The sequence below is a fragment of the Vombatus ursinus genome, unplaced genomic scaffold (assembly GCF_900497805.2).
Source record: "Vombatus ursinus unplaced genomic scaffold, bare-nosed wombat genome assembly UNPS02014801.1, whole genome shotgun sequence".
NCBI classification, from domain to species: Eukaryota; Metazoa; Chordata; class Mammalia; order Diprotodontia; family Vombatidae; genus Vombatus; species Vombatus ursinus.
This window is the reverse complement of record NW_020954579.1, coordinates 24,511,182-24,527,113: the sequence shown is the minus strand read 5'-3', so window position 1 is coordinate 24,527,113 and position 15,932 is coordinate 24,511,182. Positions and strand designations below refer to the sequence as shown.

The window sequence follows — 15,932 nt, the reverse complement described above, 5'->3', positions numbered from 1 at the left end:
CAGCAAGTACATGGGTACAACTGTGCACCCAGGACTATAACAACCTTTATGAGAAGGAATATTTTTTGAAATCTTTAATTTTCATTATTCTATTAGTCAGATGAGAGGCAGGCCTAGTAGCTAGAGGGTTGGCCTTGAAGTGAGGAATACCTAGGTTCTAGTCTTAACTGTGTGAGCAGAGATGAACCAGCAATCAGCTTGGGTAAAGGCATTACCACACTAGCTTTTTTCTTGCCAACAACACACCATGGTGGAAAGAGCACTGAACATCTGGGTTCCAGGCCTGATTGTGTCATTATTCAGTCTGTGACCTTGGATCAAGTCACTTTGTATATGTGGAATTCAAATTAGTTAATCTCTAAGGTCCTTTCCCACTCCCAAAACCTAAAGCTCTGATCTAGTGAGGAATATAATGCAGAATCCGCAGAGTAGCTAACTATAGCACATTTTAGAGAGCAAGATATACATGTAAATTACCTGAAAGGGGTGGTCCAGCAAGTCCTGATATACTCTGAGCGAAGACATAGACTCCGGCTGCAGAAGACATCTTCTCAATTCCCACTACATCATCTTCAGCTAGTAAAGGAAGATGAGTACCTGCTACTGTTCCAAGCATGAACCCAAAGAATGCGCTGCATGTTATAAGACCCCAAAATTCAGAAGCAAAAGGAAAGGCACATAAAGATACAGTCAACAAAATAACACAGATAAGCTCAATATAGATCTTACGGATGGGCTTTCTATCAAGGACAAAACCAGCAGAAATTCTTCCAAAAATTTCTGCCACTGCCATTGCAGATAATGTAAAAGCTGAACGATCCTTGTCAACACCCAGACTGATGCTCAGAGGAATGATGTACAAAGGGGGAGCAAAAAATCCAAGTGTAGCAAATACACCAAAAAGTGTATAACAAATAAAACTTTTTTCTTTCAAAATGGAAAAGTCCAATAATGAAGCTTTTTCACCTGGTTTTGTATCACTGGATTTTACCAGGATTTCTATGTCAGTCTTTGGCTCAGGTTCTGCATTGGCATGACTAGGCACGTTTTTAGGTGAGGTAGTTAATTCTACTCCTGAGTCAATGGAGTCTATTGAGGTGTGTGTTTTCTCATTTTCAAGCATGTACTGTACTTCTTTCCGATTTTCGGCTGAGGGTACTTTTGGTGTTCCAGGTGATCTGATTATAATTGGTCGAAGCAGGGATCCACAGATGATAATGTTTAACTGTAGTACACCAACAAAGAAGAGACTGTATCTCCAGCCAATTTTCTCTTTCAAAGCTGTGATGGCTTGAATATTTGGGAGAAAAGAAATAACAAAAGTCAAAGTTGATAATGGACCTAATAAGAAACAATACAGATTCTGATTTAGCAATAAATTTTAAAAGATAACCTCCATATTTGGGACCACATGCTAGGTAATATACTTTGAATAAATAAATAAGGATGTAGAAATGTTAAGAGATACAAAACTCAAGGAAAGAAAATGAATATTGTTTTGCCCATTTCTTCAATCCACTGGGGTCAGATTTCAAACACTAAATGCACGAACAAAAACCATCTATAAAGGATTTAGGCAAAGAATGGAAGAGCTACCTCACCTCCAACAAAAGTGGTACTGGGGGTTTACATTGTATCAGGCAGAACTAGAAGATGTAAGACAAGTCAATAATGCATAGTAGAGATTATTGACACTAAAGCTATTCATTAATTTTTTTCTATTTGTAATTCATTGATTCCAATTTGCCTGTGATTTGTAAATATGCCCATAAGCAATGTAAAATTTTTAATATATTAAAGGTGGTTGGTTTTAGTTCATCTAATATAATTCTCATCACTCCTACCACTGTACACATGAGGAAACTGAGGCCCAGAGAATACAGTGACTAGCACATGTTTTTATAAGCTAATTAGTGGTAGAACAGAGCAGCTAGATGTCACACTGCTCAGGCACTGGGCTCGGGGTCAAGAAGACCTGAGTTCAAATTCTGCCTCAGTCACTTACCCCTGTTTGCCTCAGTTTCCTCCACCTGTAAAATGAGCTGGAGAAGGAAGTAGCAAACCATTCCAGTGTCTGCCAAGAAAACCCTAAATGGAGTCATGAAGAATTGAACACAACTGAAAAACCACTAAACAACAACGAGGATTAGAACCCCAGGTCATCTGACTCCCAATTCAGTGCTCTTTTTACCAAATCTTACTGTTCCAGTTCACTGGAAGCACAATATGAGCCAATGAAAAATGAATGAATGAATGACTAAAGCATTTATTAAGTACTTACTTTGTGGAAAACATTGTGCTAAGCTCTATGGATACAAATAGCAAAAAAATAGTAGATGCCATTGCTGACCATTGTCTATGATATCTGAAAGAATGGAGAATGGTTGAGGAGGGAAGGATCTGAGGTAAAGGTTATGCTGAATTTCAGAACAGGAAAGAGGATACATTCTGCACTCTATAAGCCATTGAGCTGGACTTTGATTCCTGGAAAAATTCTGGAATGTATCATTAAAGAGTTAGTGAACATCTTTAAAAGGAAGCAGTGATTATGAAGAGATAGTATGGCTTCATCAAGAACAGGTCATGCCAAACTAACCTTATTTTCCTTTCTTTTGGCAGGGTTACTAAATTAGTAGATCAGAAGAATGCTCTAAGAAGGTAGTTTATCTAGAATTGAGCAAAGTACTTAATAAAGTATACTCAGCTTGTAGCCAAAAAAAAAAAAAAAGAAGAAGAAGATAACCCAAGCTAGAGATAACATAATTAGATGGATTCAGAACTGGCTGACTGTCTAGACTCAAAGAGCAGTCTTTAGGGGTTCAATGTTACCTTGGAAGCAGATCTATTGTAGAGTGCCCCAGGAAATTGGGCTTGGCTCTGAGCCACTTAACAATCTTAACTTAATCTGAATGAAGGGATAGATATATGTTCATCAGATTTGCAGATGACACAGAACTAGGGGTGGGAAGTGAGGGGCAGTGAATACATTGGGTGACAAAGTCAGGATCCAACAGACTCTTAGTAAACTAGAGCACTGAGCTGATTCCAATTTAATGGCATCCAGTAGGAACAAATGTAAAGTTTTATGCTTGGGAACAACAAAAAAATCAACCTTAGAAGTACAGATAGGGGAGGCATGATGAGACAGAACTTTGTTTGGAAAAAATCTGGGGGTTTCAGTGAATTGTAATCTCAGTAAGAGTCAGCAGTGTGATGTGGTCCCCCATAAAAGCTTCTTCATCTCTTGAGCTACTCTAAGAGAAACCTAGTTTCCTGGAATAAGGAGAGGATAGGCACCCTTATCAGACTTCATTTGGGGTGCTCTGTTCAGTTCTGAGTGCTACAGTTTAGGAAATGACATTGACAAGCTGAAGAAACTTCAGTCATGATCACTGAACTTCTTTAATATTTGAAAGAATGGAGAATTGTTGAGGTGGAAAGGACCTAGGAAAGCCCTGGAACCCACATGATAGCTGTGTCCAAAAATGTTAAGGGCTGTCATGTAAAAGAAGAACGGGATTTATTCTGTCTGGTTCCAGAGAGCAAAACCAGGAGGAATAGGCCGAAGTTCAAAGGAAACCAATTTAGATTTTAGATCAAGGAAAACTTCCTAACAATTAGAGCTGTCCCAAAGTGGTGGTGCATTCCCCATCATTTGAGGTTTTCACCAGAGGCTAGATGACAGTTTGTGGAATATCTTAGAGTGGCAAGTTCTTTCTGCTATGGATCCCACTAGACTTGAAAATGCTAGGATTGATTCTGCATTCACTTGTGGATGCCATAGTAAGAACACTGACAAACTACCGAAGAAGGAATTTAAAACCGCCGAATGAGGAAATGTTTGGGTGAAGAAGGAATGCACATAGATGTCAACAGACATATATCATACATGTTTATTGCATTTGTTGAGTCATAGATTTAGATCTAGAAGTGACTGTAAGACACATCCTCTAATCCAACTTTGTAATTTTACAGACAAAGAAACAAGGCCAGAGAGGTTAGATAACTTGCCTAAGGTCACAAATATAACAAACACCAGACCTGGGATTTGAACCTAGGTCTGCTAATTCCAAATCCAATGCTCTTTCCAATGCTCTACAGTGACTGTCATTTGATGAGAGAATGTATATGACAGCTGTCTTCAAATATATGAAAGGCTGCCACAAGGATGAGTGATTAAATTTAGTCTGTGCAGCTCTGAAGGACAGAACTGGGATGAAAGGGTTAAAGCTAAAGCATTAGATTCTGCCTCAACATAATACATAACTTTATCTAACAATTAAGACTGGAGAAATGGGTACTGAATTTCTCATTTTTTTACATGTTTTCCTGTATGGAGTAAGAGATTTAGACTAGATTATGACATGTAAAGTCTCCTTCAATTCCCAGATCCTAGGTAATAAATTAGCAAAAACACCCAGCCAGCCAGCCAAACAAATAAAAACCTTTGAAAAACAAGTTAAGGATCTGGAAATTAGCATGGTTGTTGCAAAGATTTAAATCATATAATGATCATAGATTTAGAATCTATGATCATATGAGATATTACAAATACGTTGATTTGGGGCATTCATCTCTAAAGATAAGAAGACAATGCTTGGAACTTAACTTTAGACACAAAAACCTTTTACTTCAGCGTACCTCATTACCTAGAGACTGTTGGGAAAGAATCATAACACACACACACACACACACACACACACTTTTTTTGAAGATAGTGTCATAGTGAAAATGTTGTATCTGAGGTCAGACCTGGATTCACATTCTGTCTAATTATTAGCTGTCAGATCCTGAGAAAATCACTATACCTCATTAGGCCTCAGTTTTTTTTTCTTTTTTGGGGGGAGGCAATCAGGGTCAAGTGACTTGTCCAGGGTCATAAATAATGTTGGGTCATAATGCTAGTAAGTATCTGAGACTGGATTTGAACTCAGGTCCTCCTGACTTCAGGGCTGGTGCTCTACCCACTATGCCAACTAGCTGCCCCTAGGTCTCAGTTTCTTATTAAAAAAAAATGTATGTTGGACTTGATGATTTCTAAGTTCCTTTCCAGCTTTAAATCTATTGTCCTGTTATCTATCCATTTTTTTAAAAAATCAAAGCAGCCTAGGATCTTTTCCCTCCTTGCCATTGATTTGAATTCTAGGCTGCTGCTATTAGAGGCACCTAGAAGATGAAATGAAAAATGTTTGAGGCAGTATTAACGAAAATGATAAATTGTCACTTATTCCACTAGCTGCAATTTTCTATTAGCCAATCTGTCCAGACAAATAAAACATTATGACTGATGTTCAAAATAATAACCCTGAAAAGATGCTGTAATATTTCAAAATCATGAAATAAATATTAAATTATGTTCAGTATGGTTTCAGTTGTTTATGCTTTGCTGTAGGAGGATTCTTTTTGAGTACAGCATATATCATAATTCACTATTAACTAGTATGATGACTCAGCAGATCTGATTCCTCAACCAAACTCTGGTCTTCTAATTTATTTCCTGCATGACCATGGGCAAGTTGCTTCACCTCTATGGGTCTAAAATGAAGGGGATGGATTAGATAACTTTTAAGATTTCTTCCAGTTCTAAATCCTTTGATCTAGGAACATAACAAATTTTGCTGTGTTACTGATTTTGAATTATATGTTGCTTTGCCCATACCTCTTTCCCCTTTATTAGTATATATAATGAGGAACACTAGGGTATCTTTTATCATTGAGTAGTTCAAAGTCTTTTAGACTCAATTGAAACCAATACTGAGCTGATTCTACAGATTTTTTTAAAATGGAGTTGGGGGAAAGAAGTTCTTGCATCAAGACAGTGGCAGGGCCAAGAATTCTGTATCTCTCAAGTGAACTCTTCCATCAGATTTCATTGTATACTCTCCGTGTAGTCAACAATTATTTGAGTCAATGGAGAGAAAAATGGTATAGAATCCAAAATCATTTATATTTTCTACCCAATATTTTACCTGGAGATTAGCTTGGGATGATATTAAAATAGTTTGCATTCCCTGAATGGAAAATGACCAATGTCCAGGGAAGGCATCCCAAACAAGTGTTTGGGAGAATGAGAGGGAGAGAGAGAGAGAACAAGAACTTAGACTGTGTGGTAGCAGATGGAAGGAAGGAAAGGAGAGGTACCAAGCATTTACTAAGCTTCTGTTACATGTGAGGCACTGTGCTAAGTGCTTTACAATTTGATCCTCACAACAACCCTGGTAGGTAGGTACTATAATTACTCCCAGTTACAGTTGAGGAAGTGAGGCAACCATGGAAGACATAAAGGAGTAGTAGCCAGGAAATTTTAGTGTGAAGAGGCAAAGGAATTGGGGGTGGGGGAGAAAGAGTAGCATTTGTTAAGCACCCACTACTTGCCATGCATTGTGCTAAGCGCTATAAAAATATTATCTCATTAGAGCCTCTAAACAATTTTGGAAGGTAGATACTATTATTATCCTCATTTTATGGCTGAGGAAACTGAGGCTGAGTGGTTAAGTGACTTGTCCAGGGTCATACAGCTAGTTAAGTGGCTGAGATCAAATTTGAACTCTGGTCTTGCTGATTCCAGGTCCAGTCCTTTATCTACTGTGCCACCCCAAAAGGTGGGCAAGGTTGGAGAAGGACTTTTGTTATTCTCTTTTAAGTTGTAAAATATTTTGGTTCACTTACCTGGTGCACTAGTAAACACTGCAAAACATTCTCCTGTGGAAGCAACTGCGGTCACCAGGGAACGTCTCTTTTCAAAGTATAGTGACAGAATGGTGACAGTAGGGAGAAAGCTAAGGCAGAATCCCAAACCTGTGAACAGATGTCAGAAAGTATCATGATAACCAAGAAGAAAGAACACACTGATATTAAAGTGCTTTTAAAGATTTCTCTTTTTCAAGAAGAAAATAAGATCAGATTTTCTAACCAAGTAATTCATTCTGGACAAGGAGATCATGAAAGATGGCACCTCATGAAGGTGTTATTAAGTGTGGTAGATTGTGAGGCAGATGACATGAATGGTATATATTTTATTATCCACAGATCCAAGCAATTGTTCAGTTGTACTTTGGAAAACAAATGAGTTTTTTCAAAAGGATTAATTTTAATCAGCTTAGGGAAAGGGTCCTCTGAAAAGTTTTTTTTTTTTTAAATCAGGTAGAATGTTTAATATATATCATACCTGGAATCTCATTTCAAAAGTAAAAAAAAAAAAAGATGTTATCCAGTTACCCAATTTAGAAGAATTTTTGAGTGAACTCTCCTCTTTCTCCCCCACCTCATAGAAATTTAAAGAGCTGGAACATTTTAATCCAAGGCAACACTTACCAGAGATTATTCCAATAGTGATGTACATATGAACAACAGTTTGTGAAAAGGATGCCACGATCATCCCCGAACTGACTAACAGTCCTCCTACAATCACCACTGGACGATGACCAAAACGACTGGTCAATATTGTGGACAGAGGAGCTACATGGAAAGAATATAAAGTTATAAGTCTTATAGGTTTGAATGCTAACTTAAGTTGTAAACCTTCAGTCTTAAATGTAAGATAGTATATAAAAAGGCAAATGAGTTCTATAAAATGTCCACCTAAGAAAGCTTAGGGGGTAATTTTATTATTTGTTCGTGTCAAATGGATGAAAAGAAAACCAGGTACACATGTTCTGGATTTATATCTGCATTTGAGGAAGGAAGAATTTTCCTAACACTTTTTTCTGAAACTCATTAGGTTTTGATATGTGAATAGACCGTTATCTGGGGTAGAAAATCTAACAATATTCTAGAGATTTTTCTTTCCTAGCTTTCCAATACCCTCTCCTCTCTCTTGTGTTATTTTTACTGATCTATTCTGCCTTTTGTTATTCTCCTACTTTTATCCCTCTCCCTTGTACTTTTGCTTTCTAATATTAATCACTGTTTGGTACAATTAGTACAGAAATCCCTCAGAAATATACTTGAATTTGGGAGAGGGATTTCATTGATAATTAGTCTTGGTTCATACCACGAGATTATAAACTTTCAGAAAATTAAAGTTGGAAGGAACTTCAGAGACTATTTAGCTCAGGGATTCTTAACCTGGGGTCCACTAACTTTAAAAAAAATGTTTTTGACAATTGTATTTCAATATAATTGATTTCCTTTGTAATCTCATGTATTTTATTTTATGCATTTAAAAAGATTATTCTGAGAAGGGGTCTATTTACTTCACCAGAGAGGTTCAATTATACAAAAGTGGTTAAGGATTACTGATGTAGTCCAGTGCATGCTTAAGCGAGAATGCCTTCAATATAAATAGTAGTTATTGGGGAATTTAGTTATCTAGACATGTGATAAAATTCTCAACCAAAAGCAGAGCAGCAAATAATTTCCTGGCTTACCTAAATGATAATTTAATGATTCTATCCTCAATCTGGTTTTCATTCAAGGAGGAACTAGCTACTGGGATGGAAAAGATAGGGGATAAAAGTTTACTTTAGGATTTGTGATAAAGAAGAGGAAATTCGGTAATGGCCTAACATGCTAGTGTCTCCTCTCCCGTTCCCCAAATTATCTTGTATAAATTTTATATTTACATATGTAAATGTTGGCTCTTCTGATTGAACTTAAACTTCTTGAGGTCAATGGAAATTATTTCAAAGGGTTTGGGGAAAGTATACGTAGGATCCCAGGGATTCTACAGAGGAAGAAAGTTCAAGAAGGATGGGAAGCTGTTAAGAATGCAATTCTAAACATATAAAATGAGATGTAATTCTCATGCGGAAGAAAAAGGGGAGTTGACTACAGAGATCAAAGTGGCTGCAAAAGGTACTCAACCAACTAATTTTTCTTGTTAGTAGTAGTATCTTACTTTTCAGAATGTTTTCACATATATTTCCTTTTATTTATTTTTAAAAAGTTTTATTGAAACTTTTTAGCACTCACCTTTCCAGACTCTAATACAATTGTCCCTTATAACAAAGAAAAACATAAATTTCAGGTTTTTAAAAAGATATATACAGAAGATAGAAGCAAAGGCAGGTAAAGGAAGATGGATCTAAAAGCCTGTAAGAATAGTGTCATGAGTAAGAAAACTGAGGCTGGGAGGGAAAGCTAAGGGTAACAAAAGAGAGAATATGTTTGGGGTAAATTGGACAATGACATTATCTAAACACAGAGGGAAGGCAGAATTTTTTATCTCTTACTTTATGTTTGCATTTTCCGCCAATAAGAAAATCTCTGGAATGGAAAAGATAGTACAAAAATGGCGAAAGGGAGTTAATACCCAAAGAAAATTAAGGAAATAATTAAGACAGTACTTAGCTGCCTTGATGAGTTCAGATACCAAAAGAATTGGCAAATACGTCTGCTGAGTCAGTGACAGTGATTTTTGAAAGAACTTGGAGAATGGGAAAGGTATCACAGGATTAGAGAAAAGTATATGTATCTATTTTCTAAAACAGGAAAAGAATAAACTCTGCAAACTATAGTGCCTTATTCCTGGCACAATTCTATAATATATTTTTTAAAGGATAGTTAGTAAATATCTAGAGAAGGAAGTTATAACAAAGAATAAGCATAGTTTCATCAAGAACAGGTCATGCCAACTGAACCTTATTTCCTTTTGATAGCTAACACACAAGATCTCAAAGAGTATTTTAAAAACTCTTTTATTGGCTAGAACACATTGGGCTAAATCAAACAGGAAAAAACAATTACTAGGGAAAAATGTGAAGTCTTACATTTTGATTTTAAAAAAGCAATTCTATAATGAAAACTGGTAAACTGGGGGGCAAAATGCTATAGATATAGTTTGCCTGTATTTTAACAAAGCATTTGATAAAGTCTCTCAAGCTTTACCATTGTTTTAACAAATTTCTCTTCATTGCAGAACTCTTCCTCTTTGCCACTTACACTCGGCAAAATTTCTAACTTTATCTCCATTTCACTCTATCCAGTTATATCACTGTATCCAAATCCTTGAAGCAATTATCTACCAGCTCCTGTGTCATTCTCCTTCTGTTCTCAAGGTGTTTAGTACCTGTCTCACAATCTTTCACTCCATCCCAACCTATGCCATTATATTAGACCCCCATTTTCTATTTGAGTTTGATACCACTATATTAGACAACAATGAAGACTCCAAAAGATGAGTTAGAACATTAGGCTGAATCTAGTAAGATGAAATACAGTAGTAATAAAGGAAATGTCTTACACTGGGTTTGGAAAAAAAAACTTCACAAGTACAAGATAAGAGAGGTATGTCTAGATGAACTGTTGGTCATCTGAAAAAGGTGGTGGTGCTTTATCGGACTGATAGTTCAGTCAGTCAATGGTGTGTGTGTGATGTGGCAGTCAAGAAAGTCCATGTGACTTCAGATTGCATTAATAGATACACAGTATCTAAAAATAAGGGGGTACAAGTCCCAATCTACTCTGTCCTAGTCAGGTCCATCTGGAGTATCATGTCTAGTTCTGGACACATTTTATAAAAGATACTGATAAGCCAGAAAATATCCAGAAAAGGGACTGTCTACTTGTTGAGGATCTTGGTGGGGGGGAGGTTGTTCAAGTAGAGTTTGGACTAACTGGCGACGGAACTCTTAAAATTCCTTGATTTCCCACAAGTGGTCTTCCATCCTCTGCTTGAAGACCTCCAGTAAGGTGGGACCTGCTACTTTTGGATAGTTCTAATTGTTAGGAAGTTGTTCCTTCCAACAACTCTTAATTTCCTTCTCTGCATCTTCTACCCAATGCTTCTAGTTCTACTGTCTGGGCCCAAGTAAAACAAATGTAATCCCTCCTCAAGGTAGCCTTCCAGAAATCTGAAAACTGCTATCATGGCCTAAGTTTTCTCTTCTCTTAGAGAAACATTCCTAAGCTTTTTCACTTGATCCTGATTATGGTCATAACTTCACTAGTTTTCTCACTTTTTTGGTCACCTTTTTCATTAACACTCTCCAGCTTTTCAGTGGCTTTCCCAAAATCTGGTTTCCAAACCTGAAAGTTATGTTGGTGTGATCTGACCTCATTTGGACACAGTATCTCTTTTAAGGCAGCCTAAGAGCATCATTTTGACTTCCCACTCTACTGACTCACACTGAGCTAGTCCACTACAAGCCTAAGGTTTTTATTATAGAAACTCTTATCGAGTTATGCCTCTCCCATCCTATACCTGTAACATTTTTTCTAAACCTTGATGTAGAACTTTGTGTTTGCCTCTACTGTATTTCTTTCTTTCTTTCTTTTTTAAATAGAGGAGTATCACATGACTGGCAAAATGATGCAGTTGTTTTCAGTAAACTTCAACATTCCCCTTCCCCTGGGGAATTATGTAGCAGATATAGAATAACTAAAATTGGATCTACAAGATAGAGACACCATAATGGATAGTTTAAAAATTCATGAAATAACAGGAGAACTTAAGTATTTAACACACCTATTCCATGACCCCCTTTCAACCTACTTGATCTCTGAGAACATGAGGCAGTGAGAACAAGCAATCTTATAGGCTTGTGCTGTTGTCAGGGTCCCTGCCCAGCCCCTCTCCACAGCAGTGACAATCCTGATCCCTCCTCATCCCACAAGAGGCAGCAGACACTGATTCTTTCAAGTTACTTAAAGGAAAGGGCGAATACCTGAATGAAAAGAGGGAAAAGAATCTCGACAGCAGTCATGGTATAGAGGGGAAAGAACTTCAATCCAAGGGAAAAGGAACTGGACACTCAGCGATAGATAGCTCCTCCCAAGAGTTTACTTTGGGCAAGAACCTTTCCATGCAACCAAATCTCACAACTGGAGCAGATCAAAGACAACTAAGCTGGGGGTTCTGGATGGCAATGGGAGGGAAAGGGGGTCAAAGAGTGTGGTGGAAAATCAGAGACAAGTGACTGAGAATGCAAAAGAGAGGCTGAAAGAATAAAAGCCAAAGAAAAGGAAGCCTAAATAAAAATGTAGCTCATAAACATATAAACAACAGAAAGACAAAAGGAAGAATGAGTAAAAACTTGGATAGGCCAGAAAGGAGAGTGAACCAAAGTTCCTTAATCAAAAAGAGAATTCTGTGAATAATCCTAAAATCACAGAATGACCCCAAGGAATTCCAGAATAATTTAAAAAAGAAATAAAACTGTTAGAAGAAAATATTAGGAAGACAATTAGGGCAATTAGGCAATTAAGACAGAAGTCTTAATGAAGAATTTTATTCAGTTCAGTTCATCATTCTTAACTATGGAAATGTTTTTAGGTTCTGATTTTTTGGATACTGGAGGGCTGGAACTGTGCCTCATTATCCCTCAATGAAATATCCTTAACATAGTAGGTACTTGATAAAAGTTGATTTTTTATTTTATCAAGCAGTAGGGACAAAGTGAAAATCCAGTCAAAACTAAGTCAGCTGACACAATATGAGAAAAGCTTTATCATGCTAAAGACTGTCTGTGATCAAAACTAGTTGGATTTTGTTCCAGTGTTTAGAATTTTGTCATTTTGTCTTTCACAATGTATATGTAAATTAATATTTCAAAAAGAAATCAATATCTAGGGTCAAATTCCAGCTCTTTCTCCCTCAGGCCTTCTTGCTGTTTGAATCCTTATAAAAATAGTTGGTTTATGTGACTAAAGCAAATGATCTTCCATTTATCTTCGCCAACAGATGGGAATTATAGGTAAATGTATTAAAAGATAATAGATAAACCAAAAATTCATTTGGCTTTATACTATATTATGTTTTTTTCCCCCTCCCTCCTCAGCACTTACCTTCCTAATTATGTTTCACTTAGGCTGACATGAACAGCTTGTTAAGACTGCAACTAATTGGGGCAAAGGATGATGGGCTGTGTAGCAAAGAATCTCAGAAAAGTACTTGGTATTAGGGGAAACAGACCAGAGGTCAAATTTGACTTCATAAACAGAATTTAGTAAAATCTAAACCAATATCTAATATGACTTGTATGCAAGGTGTCATCTTCATCTACAGGCGATGTGATAGTTGGAAAAGAAGTTAATTTTCTGCTGGTGTTAAAAATAATAACGGCATAGAAGCTTCTTGTTGACAACACTGTTGTCCTTAGTGATAGAAGAGATTAGATTCAAGCCTATTATTCTGAAACCTGAGTATAGCACATATTAATTAGCTTTCTGAGAAAATTAACCCTTTACAACTTGGAAATATTATCTCCACTGCAATTTAAATTATAATTGGATATGGCCTTACATCAGCTACCTAAAAATCTTTTATTTTTCAGATAAGGAAATTGAGGCCTCAAAGAGATGACATAACTTGCCCCCTAGAAATCACATAATAGTTCTAGATCTTCTAAATCAATGTTAGGACTAATATAAGAAGGTATTATTTTATACAGTGGAAACATGTAGAACATACACCCTAGGAGGTTGTATAGGTTTAAGACATAAGCAGATTCATAGGCTCATAGGATTTCGAGCTGGAAGGTCATTTAATCTATCTTCATTTTACAGATTAGGAAACTGAGATTTAGGCAGGTTAAGTGATTTACCCAAGGTCACAGAACTAGTTAAGTAGTAGATTTAAGATTCGAAATCACAGCCTCTGATTTTAAAACCAGTGGCTTGTTTCAGGACAACACATTGCTTCATTATGGAGAATAATCTACTGATCCAACCCAGTTAGGCATTTCCATTTAATAAGATTCCTTGAGATAATAACACAGCAAGACCTCTAGCATGATGTGTAGTTCCTATGTGGTGGAATTTTTGGGACAAGGCAAGAATTGTTTGGGATTGTCGTATGATCAACAAGAAGGTAGAGAGTTCATTTATACATGCTATTCTAACCCCACAACTTCAAAAGAGTAATCCTCATAGCAGTGCCTCAGTCTGAACCCTCTTCCCCCACCCTATAATAAACAGAAGTCACTGATTCTGGGATACTCAAAGGAAAGGAAATACAAATGGTGGTGGAGAGGAGGAAAAGCAAGGTGGAACCAGTTGAAGGAGGAGTCCTAAGGGGTTTCAGTGTCTAAGATAAAGGCAACTAGAAACATAGCTGGGGGTCCATCCTTCTCCTCAGTGTTTACTCTGGCCCGAAAGTCAACTGGGTCCTTACATACCCCCAATGCACAGAGGCTAAATGTGCTACCTTGGGCATCAATGCATTAGTGGAATGGAAGCTGAAGAGTAAGAATGGAAACCAAAGAGAAGCTACTAAAAACAAAAGGAAATGAATGAAAAACAAAAAGTTTAAGAGAAAAAGATTGAGTAGGTATAAGCCTAGTTCCTAAACAGATAAAATGTCAGGCTGACTCATAAACACAGAAGGAAAAATCCATGAAAGTCCAGGAAAGGTCATAACACATTGAGTAAGTATTATATACTATGAAACAAAATGAATTCAAAATCCCCAGTGAAAAACAGAATTCCGAGGATTACCCACAGATCATATATGGAACAACAGCAAGAAACTCCAGAATGACTGAAAAGATAAATAAGATTTTTAAAAGATACTAGTTTGGAAATTAGGGCATAATCAGTTCTCAATGCAGAATTGATGAAGATAATAATAATAGGATAAGGAATTTTGAACACAAGATGAAGAATCTTTCCAAAGAAATGGAAGCACTGAAAAATAAAGTGACAGATTTTAAATTCAGAAATACAGAAATGGAAGAAAACTTGGCAGAAGAGAAGTAAAAGATAATAATTTTGAAAAAAACACATGAATTCCGTATAAGCCAAACTGATTGATATAAAGAAGTAACTTAAAGATCACAGGTGTCCTTGAAGAACATGAGAAATTTGAAATCCTGAATACCACACTACAGGAAATAATACAGGAAGAATTCCCAGAACTGTTGAATACAGACAACAATATCCAAAGAAAACAAAACCCAATGATCTGAATATAAAAAAAACACATCTAAAAATAGACACATACAGAATGAAAATCAGAGACTAAACAATATGTTCTCTGTCTCTCTTTTTCTCCCCACATACACCAGGCAATTCCAAAAAAGGACTTGCATCTCTGCTTTCAGACACCAAAAATTAAAATTCAGAATGTCAAGAGAGGTAAGTAGGAAAAACTACAGCTTGCTTAATGGTTCCTGGACAGTGAAGCAACATCAGTATTCCACATATATTCACCAAATGGCATAGCATATAAGTTCATAAAGAAAAAGTTAACCAAAGATAATAGATTATAATGCAATAACTGTTGAAGCTTTTAATTATTTTCTCCCAGAGTTGGATAAATTCAGTACAAAGATAAACAGAAAGGAAAATATAGAACTGAACAAAGTTAGATTAAAAGGCATGATGTCTTCTGAATGGGGTTATTTAAAATATGCTCTTCTCAATACTACATGGTACTTTCACAAAAATAGATCACATGCTGGGACACAAAAAATAATAAACTTTAAAAGGCAGAAATATAAAATTTTTCTGAATCAAGAATATAAGGAAGAAATAAATTCCTAAATGGAGAGCTAATATTGCCATCCTGAATGGTTCAGTTAAAGAACAAATCATAGCAATGATTAACACCCATGTGAAAGAAAAATGATGATAAAACCTGCCGACATTCTGAGTATGCAGATAAAGCAGTACCCAGAGGAAAAACTGTACCTCTAAAAATATACACTAATAAAATAGAAAAAGAGGCTTAATGAACTGATTACGTCCTTTAAAAAACCCCAACAAATTAAAGTATCAACAGATTAACAAACCAAAATAAGCACAGACGGAAAAATCTTGAGAACTGGAGGAGAAAAATGGAAGATAAAACAGTCAATAAAAATAATACTAAAAGTTCTTTGAAAAAAATCACAAAACTGATAAACTGTTAGCTTATGTTAGTTAAAAAGAGGAAAATAAAATTCCCAAAATAAAAAAAAATAAAATGAATTCACAACAAATGGGAAAGAAACAAAAATTATTATTAGAACATTATCTACACAGTTATTTACTGACAAAACCAAACATTTAAA

At 36.2% G+C, this 15,932-nt stretch overlaps 2 protein-coding genes across 3 annotated transcripts in view; one reads left to right on the top strand and one right to left on the bottom strand.

Moving 5' to 3' along the window:
• ARSG (arylsulfatase G) overlaps positions 1–15,932 on the top strand; it is a 176,454-nt gene that overhangs the window by 11,921 nt on the left and 148,601 nt on the right. The window lies entirely within an intron of this gene.
• The window catches only part of SLC16A6 (solute carrier family 16 member 6), a 33,488-nt gene that overhangs the window by 3,101 nt on the left and 14,455 nt on the right, over positions 1–15,932 (bottom strand). For both annotated transcript variants that reach the window (XM_027872867.1, XM_027872866.1), the window contains 3 exons: positions 7,315–7,458; positions 6,670–6,798; positions 478–1,290 (listed from right to left, as the gene is read on the bottom strand). In XM_027872867.1, coding sequence (XP_027728668.1) covers positions 478–1,290; positions 6,670–6,798; positions 7,315–7,458 — 1,086 coding nt within the window. The remainder of the gene's footprint in view (positions 1–477; positions 1,291–6,669; positions 6,799–7,314; positions 7,459–15,932) is intronic.